The sequence below is a fragment of the Anopheles bellator genome, chromosome 2 (assembly GCF_943735745.2).
Source record: "Anopheles bellator chromosome 2, idAnoBellAS_SP24_06.2, whole genome shotgun sequence".
In the NCBI taxonomy this organism is placed as follows: Eukaryota; Metazoa; Arthropoda; class Insecta; order Diptera; family Culicidae; genus Anopheles; species Anopheles bellator.
In genome coordinates, this window is record NC_071286.1 from 72,431,467 (window position 1) to 72,459,466 (window position 28,000).

General features: G+C 50.5%; 5 protein-coding genes across 5 annotated transcripts; 1 reads left to right on the forward strand and 4 right to left on the reverse strand.

Moving 5' to 3' along the window:
* The first annotated feature begins 248 nt into the window (after positions 1-248).
* LOC131208332 (annulin) lies at positions 249-5,343 on the forward strand. The gene is made up of 6 exons (XM_058201041.1): positions 249-387; positions 2,760-3,275; positions 3,339-3,722; positions 3,788-4,437; positions 4,497-4,931; positions 4,994-5,343. Exons 1-6 carry the CDS (start codon positions 294-296, stop codon positions 5,204-5,206), a joined length of 2,292 nt encoding a protein of 763 aa, XP_058057024.1. The 5' UTR covers positions 249-293; the 3' UTR covers positions 5,207-5,343.
* Positions 5,232-6,695, reverse strand: LOC131208361 (lipase member H). The gene is made up of 4 exons (XM_058201088.1): positions 6,620-6,695; positions 6,363-6,540; positions 6,109-6,296; positions 5,232-6,035 (listed from the first exon to the last, which is right to left on the reverse strand). The coding sequence occupies exons 1-4, from the start codon at positions 6,678-6,680 to the stop codon at positions 5,401-5,403; spliced, it is 1,062 nt and encodes a 353-aa protein (XP_058057071.1). The 5' UTR covers positions 6,681-6,695; the 3' UTR covers positions 5,232-5,400.
* Positions 6,696-8,719: 2,024 nt separating this feature from the next.
* On the reverse strand, positions 8,720-10,043 carry LOC131208001 (lipase member H-like). The gene is made up of 4 exons (XM_058200644.1): positions 9,950-10,043; positions 9,691-9,868; positions 9,435-9,619; positions 8,720-9,372 (listed from the first exon to the last, which is right to left on the reverse strand). The coding sequence occupies exons 1-4, from the start codon at positions 10,008-10,010 to the stop codon at positions 8,720-8,722; spliced, it is 1,077 nt and encodes a 358-aa protein (XP_058056627.1). The 5' UTR covers positions 10,011-10,043.
* A 1,078-nt stretch (positions 10,044-11,121) lies between these two features.
* Positions 11,122-27,995, reverse strand: LOC131208002 (uncharacterized). Its single transcript, XM_058200645.1, has 19 exons — positions 27,937-27,995; positions 24,748-24,893; positions 24,366-24,608; positions 24,112-24,303; positions 23,862-24,045; positions 22,466-22,527; positions 21,414-21,589; positions 20,222-20,345; positions 19,905-20,150; positions 19,653-19,835; positions 19,373-19,571; positions 19,007-19,014; positions 17,338-17,622; positions 17,002-17,265; positions 15,592-15,810; positions 15,273-15,557; positions 12,347-12,646; positions 11,860-12,279; positions 11,122-11,788 (listed from the first exon to the last, which is right to left on the reverse strand). The coding sequence occupies exons 1-19, from the start codon at positions 27,993-27,995 to the stop codon at positions 11,124-11,126; spliced, it is 4,260 nt and encodes a 1,419-aa protein (XP_058056628.1). The 3' UTR covers positions 11,122-11,123.
* Positions 18,924-22,526, reverse strand: LOC131208349 (phospholipase A1). Its single transcript, XM_058201065.1, has 7 exons — positions 22,466-22,526; positions 21,414-21,589; positions 20,222-20,345; positions 19,905-20,150; positions 19,653-19,835; positions 19,373-19,571; positions 18,924-19,014 (listed from the first exon to the last, which is right to left on the reverse strand). Exons 1-7 carry the CDS (start codon positions 22,524-22,526, stop codon positions 18,924-18,926), a joined length of 1,080 nt encoding a protein of 359 aa, XP_058057048.1.
* Positions 27,996-28,000: the final 5 nt, after the last annotated feature.

Below are 28,000 nucleotides of genomic sequence, written 5' to 3' on the forward strand. Positions count from 1 at the left end.
AACATCCGGATCCTCTCGTTCCTCGTTCGCATCCGCGTTCGTGTGGAGTGTCGCCTACTGGGGCGCAAGATCGCGCGCTGGAGATCGTGTCAAAAGGGGCACATCTGAGATCTAAACGTGCGCCTAGTCGAGCTAAACAGCACGGCCACCTCCGATCGCAGATGATTTTGAACGTTCAACGTGCGTTGTTCACGCTTAAAAAACTGATCGTAGGCGATCGAGAACTTGTGGTGTGGAACCAGTGGTGAAGATATTTTCGCAATAGTTGATTTCAGGTTAAGTTCCTGATCAGGATGAGTTATTTGTATGATTATGTTGAGAAATTGTTGCCATCTTCGTGGCGTAGAAAACGCATCCGACGTCCCATTATTTGGTCTTCACCGGAGTGTAAGTATACAGTGTACTAGTGCAGTATTGAGTTAAAATATCAAAAGTAACGTGATGATGTGAAATATAATAGGCAAACGAATGACCAGCTGGTATCGTAGCAACCTGTGCCTGCTGGGATGGTTGGCAGGGATTTGCTTAATCGGCACTGCAAACCCAAAATTATCCATGCACACGATCGCACACCCGGTGGTCAGTTAATCACTATCGATTGTGTGAGCGCAACTACAAATGCATTCTCGGACACATGGATCAGCAGCTAAAAATAGCTTCGTTCCGTAGGGTAAAGCTCGGATTAGGTACGTGTTACTTAATAGGAGCTGGAAGCACTGTTCCGCGGACACCGCGGGTGCTCTAGCTTAATTAGATACGGCGGCAAAAAGGAAGCACACACAGGGCGGTCGTCCGGCCCGGTGCGTAGTATGTAAAACATCTCGTCAGACCCGTCGGAGAGTCGGCTTGGTATGTCATTCGAATTCTCGTGTCCATCGGTGGATAAAAAAATCGCAAACTTCTAGGCGATGATTTCATGATCGCACCCCATTCTTGAACACGCTGACCTTGGCCATGGGCGTCGGAATGATCGGACAGTTCGCCAAAAAACTATTAAACAGAGAATTGGCATGCGTGCCAGCACGCTTGGTGGTTGAAAATGTTTGTGCTACAAAACAAATTGTTTACGGAGTCGGTTTTGTAATCATTGGCCCCAGCATGCGTTCGGATTTGGCGATATTTTTGGGTGTACAACTTTGGCGGGTTGGGGTCCTTGAGTGGCAGACCGTTCTCCCAGAGCTGGGGTTCACAGAAATTTATAGACGTGCGTAGAACGTCTCGTAGGTGTCTACGTGGTGACCATAGAGGGACGCATCTCGCCTGGGCGGGCAGCGAATGCAACACTTGGGGTTTGAAGAACCATAGCCCGTACCAGGGCATGTAGGAAGTTGAATCGATCAAAATGAGCACAACGATTGCTTTTTAATGATGCCTGTTGAATCTGTAGCCAAGGTCACAACACGCAGTGTTATTAAAACGAATGCTGCATTGTTCTAGCATCATGGAAATAAGCAAAGTTACAGATGTAAACATTCCTTGAGCAGAGTTTAAATTACACTTCGCGTAGTTCAACCTGACCAATTGTTGGGAACATATGGTTAACGTATTGCTACCTCAAAAAGGCGGCACGGTTCCAAAGATAGCAAGAAGCAATCACTTACTCAAGGAGGCACTTAAGTGCAGTGGAAACACAACCCAATAGGCCCCAATGTGCCGTGAACATGTGCAGCCGGGTACGCGTTCGTGAATTTTATTGTATGCTAATGTGACGCTAAGCGCGACACGAACCGCGTTAAAGCGCGATGCTTAAGAGTTGCTGCGGCTGCGTTGTGTCAATAAATCGCCTCACGCCTCCGTTGGCTTCCTGCGAGTCCCGAAGCGCGATACCGTAAGGTAACGTCATCGACAGCGAAAGTGAAGGTTCTATGGCCCCTGTACGCCTTGTGCGGTTGTTTCATTCATAAAGAAGTCCACCCAGATGGTGGGGCTTAACTGGTTTGTCGTGAAAGTCACTGCTGCCAGGAACGAGCCGCTGATTAGATTATGGCAAACAAACCGGTAAACAATGCGCCTGCCGGCTGGAAGCTGTGGTGAGATGCCTATCTACTCCCATCACTCCTACCGGCAGTAATTGGAAGATGATTGACGGCGCCGATCGACGGTGTAATTGTTGGATTCCCCCCAGGCGGAACGTCCGCGATTCACACTACCGCGATTTGTTTATTTAATCTGATCATCACGAGTCGAAGTTTTAAATTGGTTTACGCTAAGGTGTGGCGGAGGAACCAGAGCCGATTCGCCGCTGACCTTACTATCAAATGTGTTATGTAAATTATAACAAATCACACACGATTGACATTGACCTGTTTGATACCCTGGACCTTGATTGATCGTTAATAAATTGAAAATGTTAACAAATGGTGCATCTTTCGTGGTGCGGATACGGCTGTTGCGCGGAACAAGTAGAGAGAAATTGGCGTCTCTCGGGTAGCCGGATCCTGGTGAGAATTGGTTCCTTAGAAATGCGCGTTCATGACTCAACGCGGGCGGGAATCCACTCGAATGATTCGCTCCATGCTTCCGACGTCGATCGTTAATGACTCAAACCGTCCATTTTATTCTGAAGGATGTGCACTTTTCAAATAAAATTACTCAACGACTTCTTGACCACGTGCGACATTGCAAATGCCGATCAGCTGCGGACCAGTGGCAGATGATTGTGCATTTCTATCGACAGATGACGTAGGGCTTAGGTCACTTACGCGACAGACGACAGTGTTTAATTGTTTGTTTCGTGTTCTGTTCTGTTTCCGTCACAGATTCTGCATCCGCCGACGTGCTGACGGTCCGATCGGTTGATCTTTGCATCGAGGAGAACGGCAAGAATCACCACACGAAGCGGTTCGAGCTGATGGGCCGCGATGAGTACAGTGGCAAGATCCCGAAGCTGATCGTTCGCCGTGGACAACCGTTCCGGCTGCGGATAATCTGCGATCGTCCGTACGATCGGAGTCGCGACGCACTGAGCTTGATCTTTACAGTGGCCGACGAAGATCAGCCAACGCACGGGCATGCGACGTTGGTCGGTATTCCGGTTAATCAGTTTCCGTTCCAGCTGGGAGATCCGCTGGAATGGGGAGCCGCGATCGAGGCGATCCAAGGAGATATGCTGGAGATCTTGGTGAAGCCTGCCGCTTCGGCACCGATTGGCCAGTGGAAGCTGGACATCGACACGAAGCTGTTGAGCGATGCGTTCGGCAAGAGCTACTCGCTCCCACAAGCGTTCTACGTCCTGTTCAATCCTTGGTGTGTCGACGATCAGGTTTACATGGAAGGTACGGGAACTCGGATCAACCAAATTTTCGAAGGCTTGTGACGATTGACTGTTGATCTTGCAGAACGATCCCACCGCCATGAGTACGTCATGAGCGACACGACGCTCATCTATCGTGGATCGTACAATCGGCTGCGACCCTCGGTTTGGAAGTTTGGCCAGTTCGATAAGCACGTGCTCGATTGTTCGTTGCTGTTGATTGCTAAGATTGGTAAAGTGAGTGCCACACACCGGGGTGATCCTGTGCGTGTCTGTAGAGCCATTTCGGCGGCCGTAAACTCACCGGACGATGATGGTGCCCTGATGGGGAACTGGAGTGGAGATTTCTCTGGCGGTACGGCTCCTACGAAGTGGGTTGGTTCGGTTGAGATCCTACAGCAGTTTTACAAGAAGCAGAAACCGGTCAAATATGCCCAATGTTGGGTGTTTGCCGGAGTGGTATCCACAAGTAAGTGCAGCTGTGGCTCGAGAACTCGAAGAGAACGTTAATTAATTGCCTCACTCCTTCCTTAGTTGCTCGAGCCATTGGAATACCGTCGCGGGTGGTGACTAACTACTCGTCAGCGCACGACACCCAGGCCTCGCTGACGGTGGACTACTTTGTGGACAAACACGGCAAAATAATGGAGGAAATGAGTTCCGACTCTATCTGGAACTACCACGTGTGGAACGAGGTGTGGATGCAGCGCCCCGATCTGGGCATCAGTTCCGACGGTGACTACGGTGGGTGGCAGGCGATCGATGCCACCCCGCAGGAATCATCCGACGGGATGTTCCGCTGTGGACCGGCCTCGGTCCTGGCGGTCAAGCTAGGCGAGGTACTGAAACCGTACGATAACAATTTTCTGTTTGCGGAAGTGAACGCCGACAAGGTGTTCTGGCGTTACACCGGACCACAGCACCCGCTGAAGCTGCTCCGAAAGGACGTGCTCGGAATCGGTCTGTTCATCAGCACGAAAGCCACCGGTCGGTGGGAGCGTCAGGACATTACGTCGTCCTACAAGTTTGCGGAAAAATCGGAAGAGGAACGGGCCACAATGTTGAAGGCACTGAAACAGGCGAACAGTTACTTCAGTCGGTACTATCTGAACGAGGAGTTTAACGAGGTGTACTTTAACTTTGAGCTGCGCGATGACATTAAAATTGGGGAACCGTTTAGTGTGGTAAGACGGCTGGCGGCTATCGGCACGGCATACTTTAATTTAAAATCGCTCTTTGACAGATTCTTCTCATCAGAAACCGTTCTTCGGAGAAGCAGCACAACATCGAAGGGTCGCTGCACGTTGACACCATACTGTACACGGGCAAGGACCGCGATAGTGTAAAAGTGGAACCGTTTTCGATTGCCCTGGATCCGGGCACGGAGCACTCGGTCCAGATGATGGTGGAGTTTACGGACTACTACCGCAAGCTGCGCGATCAGGCAGCATTCAATATTTCGTGTATGGCCACGGTGCAAGACACCGAGTTCGAGTTTTATGCTCAGGATGATTTCCGAGTGCGAAAGCCGGACATAAAAATACAACTGTTGGGAACGCCGGTATCGCAGGCACCGGTCGATGTGCAGATTACGCTGGAAAACCCACTTCCAATAGCGCTTCGCAAAGGATTATTTCACGTGGAGGGATCGGGCATTGGAAAACCGTTACTGTTTAAGGTGAGTTCGAGATCCGTTTGTTTGATTGTGGAAAGTATTTTAATTTACCCTTCTATTTTCAGCACGCTGAAATAGCTGCAGGAGAGAAGATCTCCAACGTTTTCACCATGATACCACCCTACTCGGGAAGGCTAACGATCGCTGCCAAATTTACCTCGAAGGAGCTGGACGATGTCGATGGGTTCCTTGCTTTTGAGTCTGCCCCACGGCCAGAGGACATCATCATGGAAACGGAGAGCAACGCAATCATCTCCCGTACAGACGTGATAGACTAAGGAAGCCTGCCAAAGAATCTGCCATACCTTTCTTTCCCCAGTTACGTCCTAACCCACTGCCTAAATTATGACCGTTTGTATTAACATTATGCAGTGTTGTATTTAAAATAATTAAAACCAATAAAACTATAGTTCAAGTAAACATAGGCGTAGGGACACTATTTCAGTCTTCAATCAACCAAAGCCACTGGCGCCTATAATCCTTTACCATATGCTGGTTTTGGATTCGTTTCGAGGAAGAATTTTCCTCGCGTGGATAGGGGTGTGGCGTCCCCCATTGGCACCGGATTAGATCGACACCTGGCACTGCGAAACTCGGCAATATTCGAACACGGATAAGCCTGGAACGACATTGGCCTAGTGATGGACTCGGCAAAGTACTCGTACGATCGTCCGTGGCTACAGGCTCCGACAAGATCGTCCAACAGTTGGCCGCATCCTGGCTGAGTCGCGGTACCTCCGTTCGGCCAAAAGTCTACGTGGCCCAACTCCTTGTCGTGGCCCAACATCCCGGCACAGGTGTGTATAACATCGACGAACTGAGCATCGCTCGAAGCAAGCCGTTTGTATGGTTGTGGATCGGTAAATCCCGGGAGAGCCGGATCAAGCCCGGTAACGCGCCCCACCTTTCCTCTCTTCACCGCAATTCCAGCGAACCCGGCCGTGTGTGCACCGAGACTGTGGCCAATGATGTGCACATCTTTCAGATTCGTTCCACGCTCTGCCACCATCCGATCGATGAGTCCTCCCACGTGCCCTCCGACGTCGTGCGTGGCTGCGGCCGAAGTAAAATACAGTGTGTCGGAAGCCAGCGGTGCCCAGTCTACGACTGCATTCAAACGAAATTCAATTTTAAATTGTTACACACGCTACATGACTATTTGAGATTCTAAGAAACTTACTGAACACGTTCATGTCCTGCCTCTGAAGATAACTGTTTTTGATTTGCTGGCCAACCGGACTACTGACGGAGTTCATCCATCCATGGATGACGAATTTGGTGGGAAGACTAGGATTGTACGACTCGTTCAGTGCCAGTGGTACGGCGGGATCGTTCATAAACTTGAACGGCCTGTCCACGATGAAGCCTCTTCAAAGTTGATAAGAAACGGATCAGTTGCGTAGCAAAGCACTTTGATGATGTCGTCGCTCTTACTGACGATAGTAGTAGAAGGTAACATCCTCAAACACATTCCCTTTCCGTGCGCCACGGTTAGTGTCGTTCGGCTGCGAGAGGTCCACGATGTGCGGGGTTCCGTTATCGTCGGGCATAAACATCCAGGTGACGCCGTAGTTCGGATCCAATGCCTTCAGCTGTTCGAGGTCGCAGTTCACTGAAGCATGGATTCGAGAGAAAATAAGCCATTATCGAAGGAAACCATCTGTGGGGCACTAGACAAACGTTACACTAACACTTCAATAGTTCCCGCAGGAATACATATTGACACATTAACTGAATAATGTAGTCGAACATACTACCGAACGGTACACATCGCCCACCCGCACTGATTGTGCCCGTGATCGTGATCTCCATGTGCAGGAGGTGTGAGGACTCATAGGCTAATTAAATCCATATCACAGTGGCCGAATGGTAGAGTCTGCTTAAAAACCGCGTGAAGTTCAAGGACATACACGGGAGATCGCAAACCGGCACTCGAGGAAGTTCATGATTATCACGTGGCGGTTGTTCACAAAAAATGAGTAGGTGGTAACAAAACTGAGACCGTTTATCGCGGTTAGCGCCACTTTACTGACGGTTGGGTGTCCCAAACATTGGTCCACGCCGTCGGTGGTTGGTTGGACGTCGCGGTAGGTCAACACTGAGGCACAGGGAACAATCTCGCTGAAGGACGTCGCACTTTTGGCTCAATAACACTACTGCCCCTCCGGCTCAGGGACATCGCATGGCAGATTGGGTTCTACAGTAAGTGAATAACTTTTCTGAAATTATTGCTACGGAACTAGTGGACAGTGTGATATTATTTTCATCTGGGTGGAAAATAAATATTGTTCATTCTGTTAGGGAGAATTGTAGTTTTTCCGAAAGGGGAAATTATGAAAACGGGAAACAAAACAGTTTTGAACCTCTGGATTTAGTTTTGAAAGCACGTGTGTCTACTATTTGCACTCTGGTTTGCTTTTGGCAAGACGAAAATACTATTTGTATAAAGTACAGACCTAATTTTAGAAGCACTACAAACGACACCACCTTCCACATCTTTATGAATGTAAAAAGCCACTTTAACGCGAAACACTACAAATCGGAACTGAACCCGTTGTGCCCGAGATTGTCCGGTTTATAAAGAAGCCACGGTACGGCTACGCGATTATCGCGTCGGTGCACTTGAAATAGTTTACTTTGCCGTAGCTTTTTTTATTACTAGTGTTTTCTTCGCCCCCTGTTTTGCGTCCGACCTCTAAGCGAACTAATTAGAACTCGAAATCGGGCGTGTGATTGAATAACCATTTTGTAGCCGGGTGACCCAGCTAAATAGGCGAAAATGGTTATCGAGCGACAAGTGTCCCCTTACGAATTATATTGAGAAAACCTGATATTGCGTGTACACCTTTAAAGCGGAACACGAAATAGTGTTGTGGTAAAAACGGAAACAAACAATCGCACAATAAAATGAATTTGTGCTTAATTGTATTTCCTATTTTCTACGCCACTGTCGCTGAACCGAAAAACCGGTTCGGTTTGATGGTGGTATCAGGCATACTTGGATAGGTGAGAAGCAGTCAAGGCTTTAGTTTAAAAATAAAGCCATACCGAAAGTGCGAGCTAATGCCATCAATTTGATAAAGATGACGTTTACCAGAAGTGCGCTCAAAAAGCTTACAGAAATCGGTGTGACGGTGATAAATGTGCAATCGTCGCGGTGCCAGCGTGCAACTGCAACAGCCGTTGCGCTAGACATAATGGCACCTAGTAGACATTGAACGGTCGGAAGGTGTACTGGTGAAAAGCTCTTCATCGAGTTTGTGGCACACAGTGTACTTGCACCCTAGCGATATGCGGTTACCGCTTCGGTTTGTCCTGTTGGAGGATACGTGATTGAAATACTGCTACTCATGAATTCCCAGTGAAAGTGCCAATCGATCCGAGGTATGACGATACGAGTAATCGGATCTGAAAGTAATGTGTTCTGTAGTCAAGGTAACCATCGACCATCACCGTTACACCACTCTTGTTGGGAAGGCTAACGATCGCTGACAAATTTACCTCGAAGGAACTGGACGACGTTGATGGGTTCCTTGCATTTGAGTCCACGACCAGAGGCCGTCATTATGGAAATGGGGAGCACCGCAATCATCTCCCGTACAGACGTGATAGACTAAGAAACCTTGCCAAAGAACCTGCCATAACTTTCTTTCAACAGTTACGTTCTAACCGACTGCCTTAATAATGATCGATCGTTACATTATGCAGTGTTGTATTTAAAATAATTAAACCCAATAAAACTGTAGTAAATTAATAAAGTAAACATAAGCATAGGGACACTATTTCAGTGTTCAATCAATCAAAGCCGAAAGCGCCTTCAATCCTTTACCGTACATTGGACTCGGATTCGTGTCAAGAAAGTAGTTGCCTCGAGCAGATGATGGTGTAGCTTCCCCCATTGGCACCGGATCTGATTGGCAGTGGGTATCGTGAAAGTCCACAATGTTTGTACACGAATAAGCTAGAAATGACAAGGGCCTAGTGATGGACTCGGCAAAATACTCATACGCTCGTCCATGGCTACAGGCTCCCATAAGTTCCTCCAAGAGTGAGGCGCATCCAGGCTGAGTCGCGGTACCTCCATTCGGCCAAAAGTCTGCATGGCCCAAACTCTTGTCATGGCCCATCATCCCGGCACAGGTGTGTATAACATCGACGAACTGAGCATGGCCAGGGTCGAGTCGGTTGATGGGATCGGTAAACCAAGGGAGGGCCGGATCAAGTCCGGTAACGCGCCCGACCTTCCCCTTAGCCACTGCCGCTCCAGCCAATCCGGCCGTGTGTGCACCGAGACTGTGGCCAATGATGTGCACATCTTTCAGATTCGTTCCACGCTCTGCCACCATCCGATCGATGAGTGCTCCTACGTGCCCTCCGACATCGCGTATGGCTGTGGCCGCTGTATAGTACATCATATCAGCCGCCAATTGTCCCCAGTCTACGACTGCATTGTAAAGAGACTGGTTTTACTAACGATCGCATCCACTTGAGATTCGGAAGACTTACTGAATACGTTCATATCCCCATTTTTGAGGTAGCTGTTCTTGATTTTCTGTGTACTCGGACTAGCCATGGAATTAAACCACCCATGAATGATGAATTTGGTTGGAAGACTAGGATCGTACGACTCGAACAGCGTCAGTGGTGCATCGGGATCGAACTTGAACGAATTATTCGCGTCGATTGACGGTCTAGTAAAATTAGAAGAAGCGGATTAGTTTCTTTTCTCATCTTAAATTATCCACAATTTTTCGGCACTTACTGACGAAAGTAGTAGAAGGTGACATCCTTCTTCATGTTTCCTTTTCGGTCACCATAATATGTGTCGTTTGGCTGCGTAAGGTCCACAATGTGCGGCATTCCGTTATCGTCGGGCATAAACATCCAGGTGACGCCGTAGTTCGCATCCAATGCCTTCAGCTGTTGGATGTCGCAGTTCACTGAAACATGAATTTTAGCGAAGGTATGTAAACGTTGAACGAAGGGGCATCTGTGGGACACTTAGCCAACGTCAAACTAACAATTCAATAGTTCCCGCAGGAATACATATTGACACATCAGTTGAATAATATATTCGATCATACTGTCGAAACGTACGGATCGCGCACACGAACTGATTGTGTCGGCAGTGATCGCGTCGCGATCACTAGCGGTCAGGTGTGTGCAGGGGGAGATAGATGGGGGGCGGGGCTCGGACATTGGACGTGCAGACATTATCGTTAATTAAAGCCGATGAAATTCTGAAAGATACACTGTAGAGGTTGTTTATAAAAGCGTTTAAAGCGATAGTGATTAACAAAATTGAGACCGCGATCGTTTACCGCGATTTGTGCCTTGTGACTCTGTTGATGGTCGTTTGTCTAAAACCTTTATCCGAATTAACGCTGGAGGGTTGGCCAGTGAAGTTATGTTAGGTCGACAGCACAGCGCACGGAACAATCTCGTTGAAGGCCGTCGTACTTTTGGGCGCAATAAAACTACGGAACACCAATTCGGAACATTGTAATGCTGCACGGTGGCTCTCACGAAAGCGATTGGTTGGCAATGATTGTTTCTTAATAACCGGCAGAGTGATATTATTTTCAAATCTGGAATAATCATTTGTATTCGCGCTACGATGCACATACCTGAAATATTAAAAACAGAGCAGTATAAATCAGGAAAAACCCAATTGATTTTTTTGACACAAAATTTATTAATAAGGCACTCTTTTAGAAATTTGAACTTTTGAGTTGGAGGCGATTCTTTTTGCAGAAATAACTTAGAGAACCTACGAACCTAGGCTTAGAAGCACTGCAAACATCGCAACCTTCCATATCTTTATTATTGTAAACAGTCGTTTTTACGCGAAACGCTGCAAATAGTATCTCCACTCGTTGTGTCCGGGATTGTCCGGTTTGTAAAAAAAGTCACGGTACGGCCACGTGAATATCGCAGCGGTGCACTTGAAATGGTTTACTTTGGTGTAAACTTTTTATGACTAGTTCATAACGAATAATATTGAGAAGACTCTAAACCTTTAAAGCGAAACGCGGACTCGTCCTTTTAAAAACGGCGAGCACACACCGGTGAGTTTGTGCCGAACTATATTTTCTATTCATTACACCACTTGTACCGATTAAAGAACCGCAAAACCGGTTCCATTTGATGGTGCTATCAGTCCAACATGGAATAAAAATCATAGTCGCGGTGAGCTTAGTTGGCGTTGAACGCTGGCATGGTGTACTTGTTCATGACACTGGCCTCTTTCTGCTGCAGTCGCCGTCGCAAGTCCTCGAGGTAGAAACGCTCCTCGTCAACCTCGTTGGCACTCGGTACTGTCGTTGGGATAGTGGTGGCCAGTGTGCTTACAATAATCGGACGTTCCTCGCCTTTGTATCGTGATTTGTCCTGTTCGAGTATTTTTCTTATGTGCTCCCGAGTCAACTCCTTGGTGCCAACGTGATTGAAGTACGGCCACTCGTCATCGTCGTCTGGATTCGGATCCTGGGAGTAGGGCGTCGGAAAGTGGTCAACGTTGTTGAACGAGCCATCCAATTTTCCCCACTGGTCGATGTCACTGATGAACGGATCTCGGTTGAGGCCATGTTTGTGCAGAGCCGAGTCCTTTTTCTGCGGTAGGTTGAAACCGGACCATCGCCCGATTGCGAACGGCGATGCGGCGTTGGTGGTAACCATGAACATTCCTTCCGTCCCGGACGGGCAGTCCTCACCAGCCACCACCTGCAGATTGCTCTGGGGACAGAACCCCAGCAGGTAGTACACGTAGCTTTGACAGCTCCAACCCCAAAATCCTGTAAGGCTGCGAATCGATTCGGCAAAGTAGTCCGGTGCGCGATGATGACTGCAAGCCATAGGATCTGAAAACAAGCAGTGATCGGTGATCAAAGCAATCTTCGGTGCGAAGAGGAACACTCACTTTGCCCAGAGCTCCAACAACCAGGCTGCATGATACCTCCGTTGACGTAGAAATCCACGTGGCCACATCGTTCGATTTTTCCCTGCACCAACGCATTCGTGTGAATGACGTCAACGAACTCAGCATCCGAGGGATCCAGCTTATCGTCCGGTGGAGCGGTAATGAACAGTGGCATCGCTGGATCTAGGCCAGTGATCCGTTTGAACCGAAACGGACGTACTGCGATCGACACATAGTTGGTAACCTGCGCACCGAGCGAGAAGCCAATCAGATGGATATTATCCGTGCCGGCATCGATGATCCGGTTCACCATCTGACCAATGCACGTGCCGACGTGTCGTGTGTTGTGCACGGCCGACGGGTAACAAGGACCTTGCGCAATGTCGCTCCAATCGACGTAAATCAGGTTGTAGTTCCCCCGTGAGAGGTATTCTGGAAAAGTGAAATTAGTCCCCGGTGAGTAGGAATCTTTTTTTTTGTACCCAGAGGTGTCACGTACCTCCTTTCATGTTTATCAGCGGCGTCAGGAACATATCGGCATTGTAGCCATGGATGATCACCTTTACCGGGTGCGATGGGTTGAAGAACGACGAGCTAATGTTCGACTTTTCCCAACTCTCATCGATATGGATGTACTGCCGATCGTCCGGATTGGAGCGGGTGAACAGATAGAACCGAATGTCAGCATCGGGGCACGGCTGGTCTACGACCCACACGCAGTTTCCGATGGTAAAACTGCTTCGCCCCCTCTTCACGGAAACCGGAACCGAACGGACGACGGCGACCGGAAGCAGCAACACTTCGGGGGGATTAGAAAACCGAATTTGAGAAAAGCGCCTTTGGTTATGCAATCGGCTTGACGAGCAATAGGCGCATTCAAAAATAGCTCGTGGTGGAGAATGTTTGCACATTCAGTTATCGCGAAGGGAAGATAGATAAGCGATCTTGTTGACGCTTGTAGAGAAGAGGAATGCCTGTTGCTTCCCTCTCAGCCGCGATAACATTGACAATGACCACTTCAACGAGGAACGCGTTATGTTGACCCCAACTATTCTTACCTATTAAAAGTACTACCCTTAATTTCCAGCATTCTCGAAAGGGTTTGCAAAGGTGCTGAATACTGCTAAACATTATCGTAGCTTCATAAAAAAACTATCGCGCGACCGGAGGATTATGTCACACAATTGATAACACGATTGTTTGGTTTTATGTTTGCCCTTATCACTCTGTATGTATTAGATCGCACGCACACCTTTTCATTTCTTCGCAGACAGTCACACACCGGATAACGGGGAACCACCGGATGAAGAAGTGCACTGTGACCTGTAATGCAAAATGCACACTGGTGAAAAAGGTGCACCGTAATGGTTCTCACTGCACAACGATCGATCGGCTGCATCCACAACCACTTGACACTGGAAAGTAACTAAAGCTAATGGCCTAATGGGTTGAGACGGACCCAGGTTTCTCCATTGTTCATTTCTCCGCCTACGGATTCCGACCGAAATGCTTAAATATTCTTACCGCGTTCAGATTGTGTGTCTGCGCGAAAGTGTTTTCAGCGACCAGCTGGCCACTGCGCCAGGGAGTCCTTCTACCACGAATGACACGAATTATGACACGAATCGATACACACAGCGGGGGACAAGATATTCAAATCCCCTTTTGCAGAACGCAAATTTACTGGGACGCGGCGCGACTCGTTAGTGATTCCTTCAACGATATCGATTTTCCTGCGCTTCTGTCCGAATTCCGCCACTCGGTCCGGTCTCGGTGGGAAATCGGCCCCAAAAGCGCGCGCCCGTCGGTGCCGAACCGTTTACATCGACTGACCATTTGAGGCTCGTGCCGACAGAGCGCTGTCTGGGGGAGTGAAAGTCGATGAATCAAACCGTTGGGGGCCGTGGTGAAAGAAGGAAGTGGCTGGCCCCTTCACCCACTGCTTTCGATTGCACGGCACGGTGCTATCTTTCGTGACCACCAGCGATTAGAACGAACCACAACATTTACGCAAACGTCAAGCAGCCGATACGCGAACGGGTTGCGGGTCGCGGATTGCGGGTCGCGGATTGCGGGTCGCGGGTTGTTTTTGTTTATCGCGGCCGGCTTCAGCTTGTATTGGTGCGATGCCGGAGTGCGTTAAGGTGACGCCCGAATCCCCGACAAACCGGTTGAAAAAGAGTCGTTACGATTAATGGGCCCCGATGGGTGAACATTTGGTCACCAATCCGAGGGTGTGTAGCAAACTATTGCAAATCTAATAAACGTCCGTCTGAGCTTACGATCATTTCAAGGTGGTTCGCTAAGAGTGCTCGATCCCTGCTCATTACTTCATGGCATACTCAACACCACGTTTCATCCGATCGCCGAGAGAGATCACCAGTATTTGTTTGAATGACTGAAATGTAATAACATAACAGAGTTAATTTTATTAAGTATAAAACGTTCTTAAAACAGTACTATTCTTTAGTGATCAATATTTTGTAGCTTTTCAGCCCTTGAACCGTTTGACGACCACTCCCTTTTCTGTCACTTTTTATTGCTGACCCAAGATCAGCTTAAGCGTTGGGCGCCTCGCGGCTCCCGATCTTTAACATTTACGCCTATTTTCTTTCACAGCGCTATCCTGCAGCGTCGCCGGTTGAAGGTCAGGTCCTCAAGATGAGGCCGTGCTCAACGGACCCGGCGATCAAATGAGCCAACAAATTACCACTGATCTTTCGATGGAGCAACGGTGCTGATGGTAAACCGCCACCAACCGCCGGTCTTCAAACAGTTCGATAAATCACTGCTAATTCATAATTGCACTATCCCTTTACTTCACAGTCATGATCCTCTGAGTCAGCCTAGCGAGCGGGCGAGCGCGTAATGAAACCATTACCGAGAATTGTAGCCACCGCCGCCGCCGTATTGCACCGTATTTCGGATCGTTTATGTTTGTTGTTAGAGCGAGTTTTGACGAGTGATGAGGCAACGTCATGCCACCGCGTTCCGATCCCATGCTTTCGATTAAAAACATTACGCCTCACACGGCACATCCGGTGGCTGGTTTCGGTACGCTTCGCGGGACACTTTGGCCGCCCTCTTCGCGGTGTCCGGAGTCCTCATCCGAGTCCTAGGTGCATCTGGTTCTACTCATTAGTAGAAGCCCATCGCGTACGGTGGTTCTGGGTTCGTTGCCACAAAGTAAACGCCTTCGACACTGCGCCCGGGGGGAGAGAAAAGCGAAACAGAGCCATTAAAACGACGAAGGAGGTGTCGTGGAGAAACGTAGCCCCAGCACTGAGTAGGTCACTGACGCCACACGCCTTCGATTAAAGACGTCAAAAAGTAGTCCCGTCCGGTCGAGAAATATTTACGCGTGCAGAACGCGGAAACGCAGACGGGGCGCGCGGATGATTGAGGTGCTACTCACGTCTCCGAACAGTGCTCGCCCATCAGTATGCGATCGCTATCGAACTCATTGTTGTTTTCGCCAAAGGCGGCGGCCACCGGCGGTTGACCGGTGATGGCTTCCTCGCTGCTGCTCCGCGACCGGCGACTATCTCCGCCGGCGATCGATGACTGCTGCTGCTGATCGACACGGTACTTACAGAAGCCGAAAAAGTATGCAAAGTAACTCGTGCAGCGCGTTGCCCAGAAGCCATGCTTGCTGTTGATCGATTCCGCAAAGTACGCGGCCGCCATCTTGTGACTGCACAGTGGTTGATCTGCAACGACGTGTGGTGTGATCGATTAGCACACGTCGAACGGCGTGGAGGATACGGCGGTACTTACTTGGATCATTCTCACAGCCGGGCTGGTTCTGGCCACCGTTCATGTAGAAATCGACATGGCCGCACGTTTCGATCTTCCCGTAGACGCCCGCATTCGTGTGGATCACATCGACAAAGTCCGCATCGCCCTGGTCCAGCTTCCAGTGGGGTCTGGCCGTGGCAAAGAATGGCAGGGCCGGATCGAGACCTACACCACGGGAGAGAAACAAATACGCGCTCAAATCTTATGCTCGCCATTAGCCCACTTGACCTCGACCTCAACGAGCGTTCTGCGGAAGCGCGCGTGCTCGAGCAAATGATAGCAAAAACGGCAGTGTGCTTTCTTTTTTGCCGCCCCACGTGAACTTGGGCTTTGAACTTGACTCAGGCCAAATGGGATCCCCGTCGCCGCTATGACATTGACATTAGAGTACACGATCTTTCGACAAGAGATGGAGCGTCAAACAAACAATCTTCGCAGGACATCATCGCAGATTGTGGCCCCTCGGATGAAAAGCCAATTACAAGGTTGGCTTTGGGGTATCTCTCCGATGGACGCCCTACGGTTGTGTGTCATGAATAATTTTATTTATTGATGCCCATAATTACCTTCCCAGGTGGGGGGTCAAACCGAAAGGTTGACTCCATGCTGGGACGACACCATTCTCAGCATGTTTCATGTAGGGAGATGCAGCTCGGCGCTTAGCGTAGCGGATGCGCCTCGCACCTCAAACAATGCATGTTATGCATAGTCAATGAGAAAAGCTCTCTCATTACGCGCGCATAACGCGCATAGCCGACGGGGACTTGATCACTTGCAGAAGTGATCAAACCAATTGTTGGCCTTGTGGAAAACGAGGCGATAGGCGATACTCTAGATTGTGGCTCACCAAATCTAATGGTGCGATCGGAACACTCGATGACCCGATACACCGATACCCCCAAAGGCCGCCACAGATATCCTTCCACCGAGTGTGTATCGAATCCAGGCTTGGCTTCTATCAGATTTTCGAAACGTGCTTCGCGAAATGGTCCAATGAAACCTCGACCGACCGACTCGAGCGCCGTTGCAAATTAATCGACCAGAAAATCACGGCGCTGCAACCGGGCGGGACGATCGCACACATGCTTCGTTCTGGTAGAACGTTGCCTTTTCGGTGCCGGTAAAACGAGTTCCGAAAGTCTCGCGACTGATGATGCAAGCACCGCTTGGGCGCATTAGGACATAGCTACTCATCTAGCTCGGAAGAATCGTAAAAAATTAATTCAAAATTTGCGCGCGCACCGGGGGGACACTTGGTGCGCGACGCGGCACAGAGCACATGAAACTGTCACTTGGTCAATGTGAACCACTACTCACCCGAAGGGGGGGCCCGGTTAGAAAGGAGTGAGTACGAACCTGTGATACGCTTGAATCGGACACCAATCGACTTTTCCAGCGCGTTGCTGGTGAAGCTTAGAACGTGCGCTCCTAGACTGAAGCCGATGGCGTGCAGCTCGCGGCTACTAAACTCCGGGTGGTTGGCCTGCAGTCCGAGCAGGAACGTGGCCGTACATTCCCCAGCCTGCTTGGTGTTGAAGGCGGCCGTCGGATAGCAGGGCAGTCGGGAGAGTTTTCCCCAGTCCACGATGAACACGTTCGTGTGCGGCTGCCGGAGGTAGGCTTTATGGAAACAGAACGGAAAGATGCGATTACACGCCGTATCCTGCTGGATGGAGGCGAGCCCGGACGAACCTTTGCGGATCTTTTTGGTGGCGTTGAAATCGATGCTTCCACCGTACCCGTGCACGATCAGCTTGTTGGTGTGGTTCAACAAAATGTGGTCAGGAACTCGGGGATCGATCGAATCGAGCAGTGTCGGCCCATCGTTCGGATGATCCGATGAGAACACATAGAACGCGATCGTTTTCGAGGTGCACGGCTCAAGGAACTGCACCTGGCACGGACCTATCTTCCAGTCGTGCGCCTGCACCCCGATGGTGATGGCCAGCCAGACGAGCAACAGTACCTTCGTGGACCCTTGACACCGGTACCGGGTTTCCGGGAGGGTATGGCACATTTTCACAAACGGAACGAATCGGCTTAAACTGAACAGTTTTTGACACTCCTTTTTGGGTGCCCTCTACACGTACACGCTAGCCACCGTTTGTCCCATTTTTTTCCGTCCCCTCATCCACCGTTTAACCACTGGACACTTTCTTTTCCACTAATGCCGGGGCTTTGCATTTTGAGGCCAGCAATTGTCAGCGGCCAAGCGACGAAGATCACCGTGGGGGTTACACAATAATAATTGGGATCGATCTCGCAAGGTAGGGACGACAGTTTCACACTTGATCACCACCGATGTGGGCTGTCCGGTTCGTCTGCTCCGACGTTGTTGCGCGCCAACTGCAAACTAAGTAGTCCTATGGCCGGAGCTTGAAACGGTCAAATTGTGGAATCGTTACGAGGTGGTGGTGCGAAGTGGTTCCCGTGCGGGGCTGAACTAGCGACGACTGCGGCAGAGTTGGCAACACTGCCCCACCATGTCGTGGTCGCCGACCGGCTTTTTGGTGGGGCGTTTCAGAGTTGCCACCAGAGCTAGGGACAGGGTTAAGATCAGGCTGGCTGGTTGGCTAACTGGCGGGATGCAGATCCGGTTCGCGGTGCGTTCTAATGTCCCCACACACTTCGTGCAGCGCGTTTTTCCGCTGATGAGCCCAGCCGTGACACGATCCCACCGGCTAATGGTTGGGAGATGCGAGCTAGAATTCGTTTTATATGCTGTGCTGTGAAACTGAGTGGGGCGTTGAGTTTGGAGAGAGAGCGGCGTGTTCTTTCGTGCCGGTAGAGAGTAATTCTCACCTGCCCGTGAGAAGTGATCGATCGTAAGTTGTTATGAACGACAGTAGCAGCAGCAGCAGCAGTAAAAATGCGGCATCCTCAAGGTACACCAAATCATGGCGATTAGTTTTCAAGGTTACAATTATTCTGTTAAGATAAGGACGGCGGAAGCCCGCAACCAGCATGCATTTCTTTTCACAAGATGAATCAGTAAACAAACCTGTGGGTCTTTAGGGATTGATTCAGTCGCTTCCAGTCGCGAATTTATTTAACAAAAAGTTCTACAAACGTTAACCCTACCGAACTTCCGAACACGCTTAATCGTGTAGCGTGATGATGATCTCGACGGTCGATGATGCTAATTACGGTGGTGATGATGGGTGAGTATTAAATCTAAACACTGGAGCCGTGGCTTATCTACTTAAAATTAGATCGATGGTGATGATGGAAGTCGCTGTCGAAGATGAATGATCGCCCCAGGATCGGGTGGCAGTTATTCAAATGCAGCACCGTTGATCTCCGGGCATCGCAGGGTTCGATGGGCAGAACGGAGGATAGTTGTCCTTGATGCAGTACGAACCGGAGGCACTGCAACGAAAGAATGAGGTTAATTATGATTCCGATGCCGATTTCAGGCCTAGGGGCTGTTGAAGGGATTGTTTATGGTTTTGACCAATGTGCCCCTGCACGATCTGCGAGACTTCACCACGAAGTGATGATCTCTGTGACTGATCTCTACGTTTAAGACGATCGTTTGCGATCGAGGACCTTGAAGTAATGCAGTCTTCTGAGTGGTTAAGTTATGTGTGGCATATTAGGTTTCCATTTCTAGGTAAATTACTTGTCAGAATGTTAACTGTAAGTGTCTCTAGGCTGATGGATCGTATTTCGCTATCTTTTAGTGAGGTTAAGAACCAACGAAGGCTCCGACACGTCCGTCGCTTACTTTGGTGGTGTTTTCAGGCCCATCGGAATGGCGTAGCCCATCGCATAGCCGAACCTTCGACGGCGGCCTTCTCGCAGCCCGGACAGGACGGCATTCGAGGGACACCGACGGCTGCACGGTTCCGCCATCGGTTCGTGTCCTTCGTACAGTGACTGCGCGAGGTAGCAGATGGCCCAGATGTGGCTGCACAGATTAATGTCTAAAAAGAGACGTCAAAAAGACGATGCTTTCTATGACTGTCCTCTGACACCATGTTGGTTACTATGACTCCCGCACTTACTGGTGCTGTTTCCACAGTACGGTTGCCGCCGGCCGCCATTAACGCAGAAATCGATGTGCCCCACACGACCTCCTTCACCATAGTGGCCAGCGTTGGTGTGTATCACCTGTACGTACTTGGCATCCCCTTGGTCCAGCCGGTTCACTCCACCCGGCTTAATCAGTGGCCTGGCGGGATCGAGAGCTACGGAAAGTCGGAGAGTGGAAGTTACAGTCAGTTTACGATCGGATTGCTTGCGGAGTTCGAACTGACCGATGATTCGCTCCATTCGGAAGTTGAGATAGTTGGCCATCAGCCCACAGATGTGTGCCCCGAGCGAGTGACCAACGCACGTTGTCCGTTCCACTGGCAGCCCCAGATCACGCAGCTGCATCAGGCTCTGCGCAAGACAGGTCGCCACCGGGCGGATGTTGTAGACGGCGGCCACGTAGCACGGCGGCTGGCAGAGGGCCCCCCAGTCGACGAGAAACACATTGTAGCCCCCGTGGTTTATGTAGGCTGCCCGAAAAAAAAACGGGATCAAGAGATCACTTTCGATCGGTGTGGAGAACATTTCGCGCACCACATACCATCGCGTAGAACCACAATCGGTAGCGTGTCATCTCCGCCGGCGTACCCGTGTATCAGAATGATGTTCTCCTTCGCATGATCCCATTCGGTGTTGTTCAACCAGTCCCGAAGCCGGTGATCGAACTGCCAGAGTGTGGAGAGAGAGAGAGAGTGGCAACGATCTAGAACTGTGTCAAAGGTGCGTCGATAACGCCGTCGTCGGCGGCGCCGGTTAATCTTCTCCCGGCCACGATCAGGGCCACGTGGCGTTCGAACACTGTTTTGCGGTTAACAACAATTGAGGTTAACAAACTGGTTGTTCGGGCCGGTGGTGAAGGTAACGCGCCGCGCGGCTCGACTCGGGCCGTGCTGTATTTGAATATTAAATTTGGTCCGTTACTCTGCAGCAGCAAGCTCCTCTACCTCTAAGAGTGGAGGGCACGAGGAAGGGTGCACTTCCGAAGCCGAGTTTCCGGTTGCACCGTACCCCCCCCGTCTACGGAGGTGCCTGATTAAGAATGCAGCTCGTGCCGAGCTACACGCCTGTCGCGTGTCTGCGATCGCCGCCCTGCATGACGATTAGCAATTATGGAGGGTGATTCCTTCGCGATCGCTAACGGACCAGCGACACTAATTAGTGGGGCGCGAAGTTGGGTCCGAAGCCAAAGATTCGCGTCCTATTGTCTAATTATTAGTTGAAATTTAAACAAACAACCATCGTAAGGAACCCGTCATGATGGGGATGATAATGAACTTCAAACGCATCGTGTTTGGTGCCCGTTGGTTGGCCCCTCTTGCGACCTTTCACGCGATGCGGCCCTTATGTTGCCCGAGGCCACATACGATTATGTATCGAGTTCATAATGTGCGGTCTTGATTCGAGCTGGACAGTGGCCGCGATGCGATGTAGTTATGCGGTTAATGGTCAAACCTGCTTTGGCCACCGCCAAATGCGACGCGCTGCACAGCGGACTGCAGCAGGTTGCAGCTCCGGCGCATTAGGACGCAATCGTTGAAGCCAACCTTGACGTTCAAAAACGAGTCGCGTGCTGTGGCGAGGCGTCGAGTGCGCCAAGCCAGGCCAACTGCAAGTAGGTTGCGGGCGAAACGCGCGCGATCTGCACGAGCAAACACGGGCCGCCCGGTATGAGAGCGAGGCCATGGGCTTTTGAGAGGGTATGGAGCTGACCACCGCACCGCACGGTACCGTACCTTGAATTTGTCCTTCGCGATGCCGGACGTGTAGAGGAAGATCTGGATGTCCTGGTCCGGGCAGACCTGATCCTGGCCGTTGCCCCGCTTCCACACGCAGTCCTCGCGCGTGCTGTTGTACGAGTCCGGGTCGCCGAGGAAGAGCGCCTGCGCCAGTAGATGCTGCGCCTGGGCGTCTATAAATTGGTCTTGCGGTTGGTGGGTTTGTTTTGTGTGCGTTTTCGTATCATGCGCGTAGCGGCAAGGCGTTTGTTTTCCGTGCGCCACAGAAAGACGGAAAACCGAGATCGAATCATATGCTTTCGGGTCGGAAGGAACAAAAGGAAACGGAGAAAATGCGAAGCGTGCTGGCGCGCGATGCTCGAAAGGGTGAGTGATCGGTGATCGAATGCTTTAAACATAGAAAGAACTTGCGAAGGTGATCGAGCCGTAAGGTTGTTTTTTGCCGAAAAGAACTACCAAGAAGTACCCTGCGAACGCCGAGTGCTAACATGTTAGAGAGTAGAGGTCAGTACAAAGAGCACACACAGAACACAGAAAAAGAGAGATAGGACAGAGCTCGGAGGCATCGTACCGTGTCCGTTAGTTAGATCGCGATCGTGAAAACGGAAAGCAATAGACGAGCACGAACCGAGCACACATACAGAGCCGGGCCGGCGACGCTTTTCCGGCCCCGGCTGGTGCTGTGTAGTTGTGCGTGCGAGTACTAGTGTAGTAGTCGTGGGCAGTTAGTTACCGTGCAGGTGATCGACTTCCCTGGCCAGGAACAAGCCATATGATTCGTTTCGTTCGGGTTTCGTTTCGATGGTGTTCCTGTCTGGCGGTGGTATGTGGTCCGGCACGCACTGAATTCGGAAGCGTGGCCCGGATCGCGAATGCTCTTTACGCGAACTTCGTTACTCCTTGCCACTTTTGCCTTGGTCGATCGCACTTGGTCACTTTTATTCAAATTTAGCTCAATCTAGTGGCTCTTCTTGCTATGTTTCGATGGCCCCACGATGGAGATGGGATGGATGGTTTTTCGGTTGGAGGGGATGGATAGCGACACTTACAAATCATAACACCACCGCTGATCAGCATCGAGCTGAGGACGACCTTTAGCAACAGCACCATCCTGTTTGGGCAACACGGTGGGACTTTGGGCACAGACAACTGAGACGATGGGCCCCCGGACGATCCAAGGCTCGCCAACTGACTGACTGACAGCGAGCGATCGAGCTCGAGCTCCAACTCCGGCTGTCCATTCGAACGTGCGCTCGTCGCGTCGGTCTGCAGGTTTTTCACTTCCCCCACGTTACTGGCCACCCCCTGGTGCCGGGGGGCCGTGCAGACCTTAGCCGCAAGCCAGCCAGCCAACGTTTCGCGCGGCATCGTTTCCGTTGGAATGAACCTCGAACAGCCCTCCGAGTGAGACGTTCATTTGGGGACGGCAACATAATTTGTTGCGATTGGCTGTCGGACCGGACGACCGCGTTAATCGCCGTGTAAAGGGCGGTGTTAGAATGAGCGCTGGTTTTTTCTGTTAGCTCGAGGAGACATTTTGCCCCCCTTTATGAGGATCACCGCGATTCGAGGAATGGCGGCTCATTATGATTGATGACGAATGCATCACTTTAGTCTGTTCTTGGCTGTTCCAATAAATTAATATTCAAGAACACAGGAAACGATCAGTGGCATCGATCGTCGAAATATTCAAAATAGTTTTGCAGATAACGAAGAATAACGATCACTAAGCGACTCTAGTGCGTTGAACTGACCAGCGCTTTTAGCATAAATGACATCATTGTAAGGGACATTGCGGAAACCTCCCCGAACCACCCTTCAGTAATGGATTTCCTGCGCAACGCCTTCCGAACCCAAAGTAATAAAGAAACCCTAGCGCTGGAAAAGAAACTCAGCAAAATGTCAAAATGATGTTAACACCTTCCCGTTGCTTTTTCGCTATTCCAGGCACGTCGTTGGAAGCCACCGTTTGAAGCCAACATAATAGACGGTCGGGGTGCGCGAGTGCAGCAAGTGCGCTTGCGTTAGACATTTAGAGAAGTGCGCATTTCAGGCCAAATGAACCCTTCGCGGTGTTCATTCCGGTGTTCCGGTGAATCACCCTTTTGTTCTACCCATTACGGGGGGTGTGCTGAAACTTTCTAGTGTGGCCCACTTGCCGAATCGGATCCCGAGGAAAGAACTCGAAGACAGAGTCGATGCTGTACACTCGCTCGAAACATGCTTTTATTACACGACCCCATTGTCGGCCTCCTAATACTGGTATTTGTAGAACCAAATGCGGGCGCGCGTTCTTTCGATACCGAACCTCACTCAGTCATTAGTTGAACGGACAGTTCATGTTCTGCTCCATTTGAACACAGTATCCTCCGGTTACACTGTAAAAAAAGAACGAGATAAAAGCAATCGTGTTTCTGCTCCGTCCCAAGGGCTTAGGGTTCTTACTTTCCCGGCGTATCCTGTCCCACTCGGACCCATTTCAGTCGCACCCGTTGTTTCACCTTAACGAAAGGTATCCGATTATCTGGCACGCATCCCGACGGGCAGCGTACTGCGCGCATTGGCCGTGCGGCCAGGATCGCGTTGGCCAGATAGCACACGCTCAGGAAGTGACTACATCGCGCTTGTTCTGAAAGGATTGGAAGCGGTTAACGAACGGGAAAACGATCGCTAGGAACAGCGGGAGTGGCCATACTTATCCTGTCACCCTCGCAGTACGGCTGCACCTGGCCACCGTTGATGCAAAAGTCCACCCGTCCCGTGAAGGCACTCTGCCCCAGCAGACCGGCATTGGTGTGGATGATCTGCACCGATCGGGCGTCATCTCGCGTCAGCCGGAACTTGGTCGATGCGTGCTTTTCTATCAGCGGCCGCGCAGGATCCAATCCTGTCGTTAAACGGCCTTTCAGTCGTGCCTCTCTCTGGAAGGGATATTCGCAAGGGACTTACCTATTATTTTGTACTGCTTCTTGGTCAAATGGTTGCTCATCATGCCACAAATGTGAGCCCCGAGGGAATGGCCCACGCAGGTGATCTGTTTGCTCGTACATCCGGCGAACGTAAGGAACGAGTAGAGCTGAGCCGTGCACTGGGACACCAGTTTGGTGTTGGACAGCGACGAGAGGTAGCACGGGTACTGGGACAGCACCTCCCAATCGACGGCAAACACGTTAAACTTACGCGAAAGATACGCTGCCATGATGCGCCGCCACATAAACATAAAACGAAACACAGAAAGCGCATCAAATTTGAAGCCGGCTTGAGTTGGAGCTTTCCGGCGCGCGATAGAGAGCTTCCGAAAGCTGCCGCTTGGGGGCGGCACGTGCCGTACCGTCTTTCAGGAACATTATGTGTCGACTGGTCTGCGTGCCGTTGAAACCGTGAATGATGATCGCCGTCTGCTGGTTCGTCATGAAGCCCGCCTTGAAGATCGAATTCGGATTGTTCATGTCGATCACTTTGCCCTTGCGAAACGTTCTGCCGGAAGCGGGAATCGGGGTGTAAACGAAAGACACATTAGCGCTGTTATCGGGGCTAGTCCTGGTTCCAATTTATGTTTTATCGAATTATTGTCGCACGCAGCGATGGGAAAATTGGTCGGAAAAACAGTGGTTCCGGTTGGCGGGGCCATTAGTGGAAGCTCCGGAGCAGAACATCTTCACAATGAGAAGGTGTTTGCCCGCGTGGGGCCCGTATGTAAATGAGAGCAGACGGCTCGAAAGGTGTGCTCGCGGAAGGACCGATGGGGAGGGAAAACATTTCATGCTTCACGGTAGCGGAATGTAGGCGACGAACATACGCGTCGGCCATTGTTGTTAACACCACCGGAATGAGTGGATCGATCGGCCCCGTGTGGGAGCTTCTCTTCCTGCAGGCGCACCGGATGAGATCAGACACAGATTATGAATTGCAAACGAAAACAAACACGATGCGTGCGCCAAATTAGGGTGACTAAACATGTTGGCTCTTTGTTCGCTGCATCAAACAGGAAGGAAGCGTCTAACTTGCACACAAACATAAATTAAATTACATCATCTAGCGCCAAATGATCATTTATTAATTCGCCCAACACCTTGTAGATTTAGTTTTCCCTTTCTTTGTGGCAACCGATGTGCCAGTGGGAAAGAAATGGAAGTGGAAAGAAAATGCATTATAGAGGTCAACCCATTCCGATCGAGCGTACATGGGCGATCGCAATCGGTGTGACTTAATTTTGATCACATTAACAAGGCGCTCGGGGGCTGAACTTCCGCGCTCCCTCCCTGAAAAGGTGAGAAAAGGTGTCGCAATTCCATGCTTTCACTTTCCCGGCGCTCCCGGAAAAACGGCCGGTTAATTACGCTGATGCAACGCCGGCACCGCGCGATGCGAATGCAATGAAGCCGATCGTGGACAGACATTGCACTAGAATGGCAGCCATCTCGCACTCTTCCTACCGGGCTTTCTCCATAAATTGGCAGAAATCGGGGGAAAAAAGTGTGCATCGCGGCTCACATCACATGTCATAGTTTACGGCGGATGATCGTGCTTGCTTCAAACGATTTACCGGCCGGAGACTGCAATGCATCGGTAAGCAGCGAACCCGCGTCGGGTCGCGACGCGCTCGCAATGGCGCTTTCTTCTTGCGTTCCGCCTGATCGACCGTGGCTAGAAACAGAGAGACACTTTAGCATCCGGCGGTAGGAATCACGATTCGCGTGCAATGTACTTAAATGGCACTACGGTGTCTTATGAACCCGCCACGGCACAAACAATCGGGGAACACCAGCAACACCAAGCGCAAGCAACAGGAGGATCATTGCATGATCGCGTGTATTTGCAGACACCGGTACATGTTTTCTTAGCCTTTTGATCCCACGCTTACCAAACTGTCACTTTGCACGGGGGTGATCGTACCCGCTTTTCGGTGCACCCTGCTCATCCTTTAATTGACCTTTTCTTTGCCAGCCAGTGATTCACAGAGAAACTGATAGAGAAAAAAAACTGATCGTGGTTTTCATTGCCAAATAATCGGTACAGTTAACGGAATAAGGAGGAGGTTTAGTGGAGAATAAAACGAAGCTTTCAGCCTCTCTTTAACGTACCCATTACGAACGGAATCGGCTCCAGAATCGGGGGCGGACGCACCAGAACGGGGTCACGAAACCGGCCCCCCAAAGATGAGCGGCTTGATCCGTCGATGAGTTTTGAGTAATGATCATAATTTAGCAAAGGAAACGGACTCAGTCTGCCAGTGAGTTTACCTTTTAAATCGGAAACTCTGGTCCAGCTTCAACCAACGTGTACTCAGTCAGTCATGATTAACGGCCATCACGGATGATGATAGGGGCGCTCATTAAAATAATCGATCTCCCACCAAGCTCAGCCATCACCGTGTCTAATGCACGGACGCTGGCCGGACCCAGGACAGGATGCCGTAGCTATGATAATGGTAAGGAAGCTTATGATAATGAATTTCCACTCTCACTGAAGGGGTGCGTGCGAGTAGCTTTCTGCCCGCCAGGGACCCGAAAGGGATCCGTTCATCCTGTCTGAGGGCGCGTAGAAAGTGAAATTAACCCTGAAAGCGTTCGGTTGTGGGTCACAGCTTCTCATTAACCGTTTGGAAATAAAATTCTCGCTGGTCCCTTTCCATGCCACTGGTGAGGTCCCTTTCTTTTCCTGCCGCCGACGACGACGACGATGGCTAAGCTAAGCGTAGCCCAGTGACCCATTAAAGCGGAGACCAGTTCTCGTCCTTCACTCTCATTGCGGACAACCACCGGCGTGTGAATCGTTTGAGAAGCTTAGCCCGTCCACGGAATGGAGTTGTGCAACTTGTGCAATGCAAAACGGCCAATCGACGGTACGACGAAACAGGATTTTGATTGCCCCAGGTGTAGGTTGCATTCTTCGCCTTGCACTTGCACTTGAGCGTCCGTTTGGCCTCCGCACACTGAGGGAGCGATCGTAGGCGAAATGGGTGTCTACGCGATTGGACAAGCTCCAACCATGGGTCTCCGTCATCGTCATTTCCTGGACAAGTGGAAGTGGGTTACTTGAAGCACTTCCCTTATCCTAGAATTTGATTCGTAGTCTTCCTCTTCAGCCGTTAGAGTTCCGTTGCAGCCAGTCTGGGTGGGAAACAGGGACCATAAACTATGCCCACGGCACAATACGTGAACAATTACAGACCGACTGGCCGGCTAACGGTCTCAATAATATCACTTAGACGAGCACCGCAGTTATCCATCTTGCTGGCAACCCCCAAAAACCCGATTCTTCACGGTGTTACGTTTACCGAACCCCACGAAAGAAACAATTAGCCAGATGTGGGGCTGTAAAATCCAATAAACAAATAAAAGCGATGCCGAACAAGCGACTTGCTCGACCGAAACCTTTTTCATTTCCCACTTCTTGGCGGTGGCGCGAAATTGAGGCGAGTCCGCCAAATTATGGCGTCACCCGGGGGCCATTACGAACGGCCCACTACTAATCCTTGTCGTGCTAATGCTTCCCTCGATCCCCTCGCGATACTTACGGTGTGTAGAGGAAAAACCGTATGTCCTCGTGCGGGCACTCGTAGTTCTTTTTCCACATGCAGC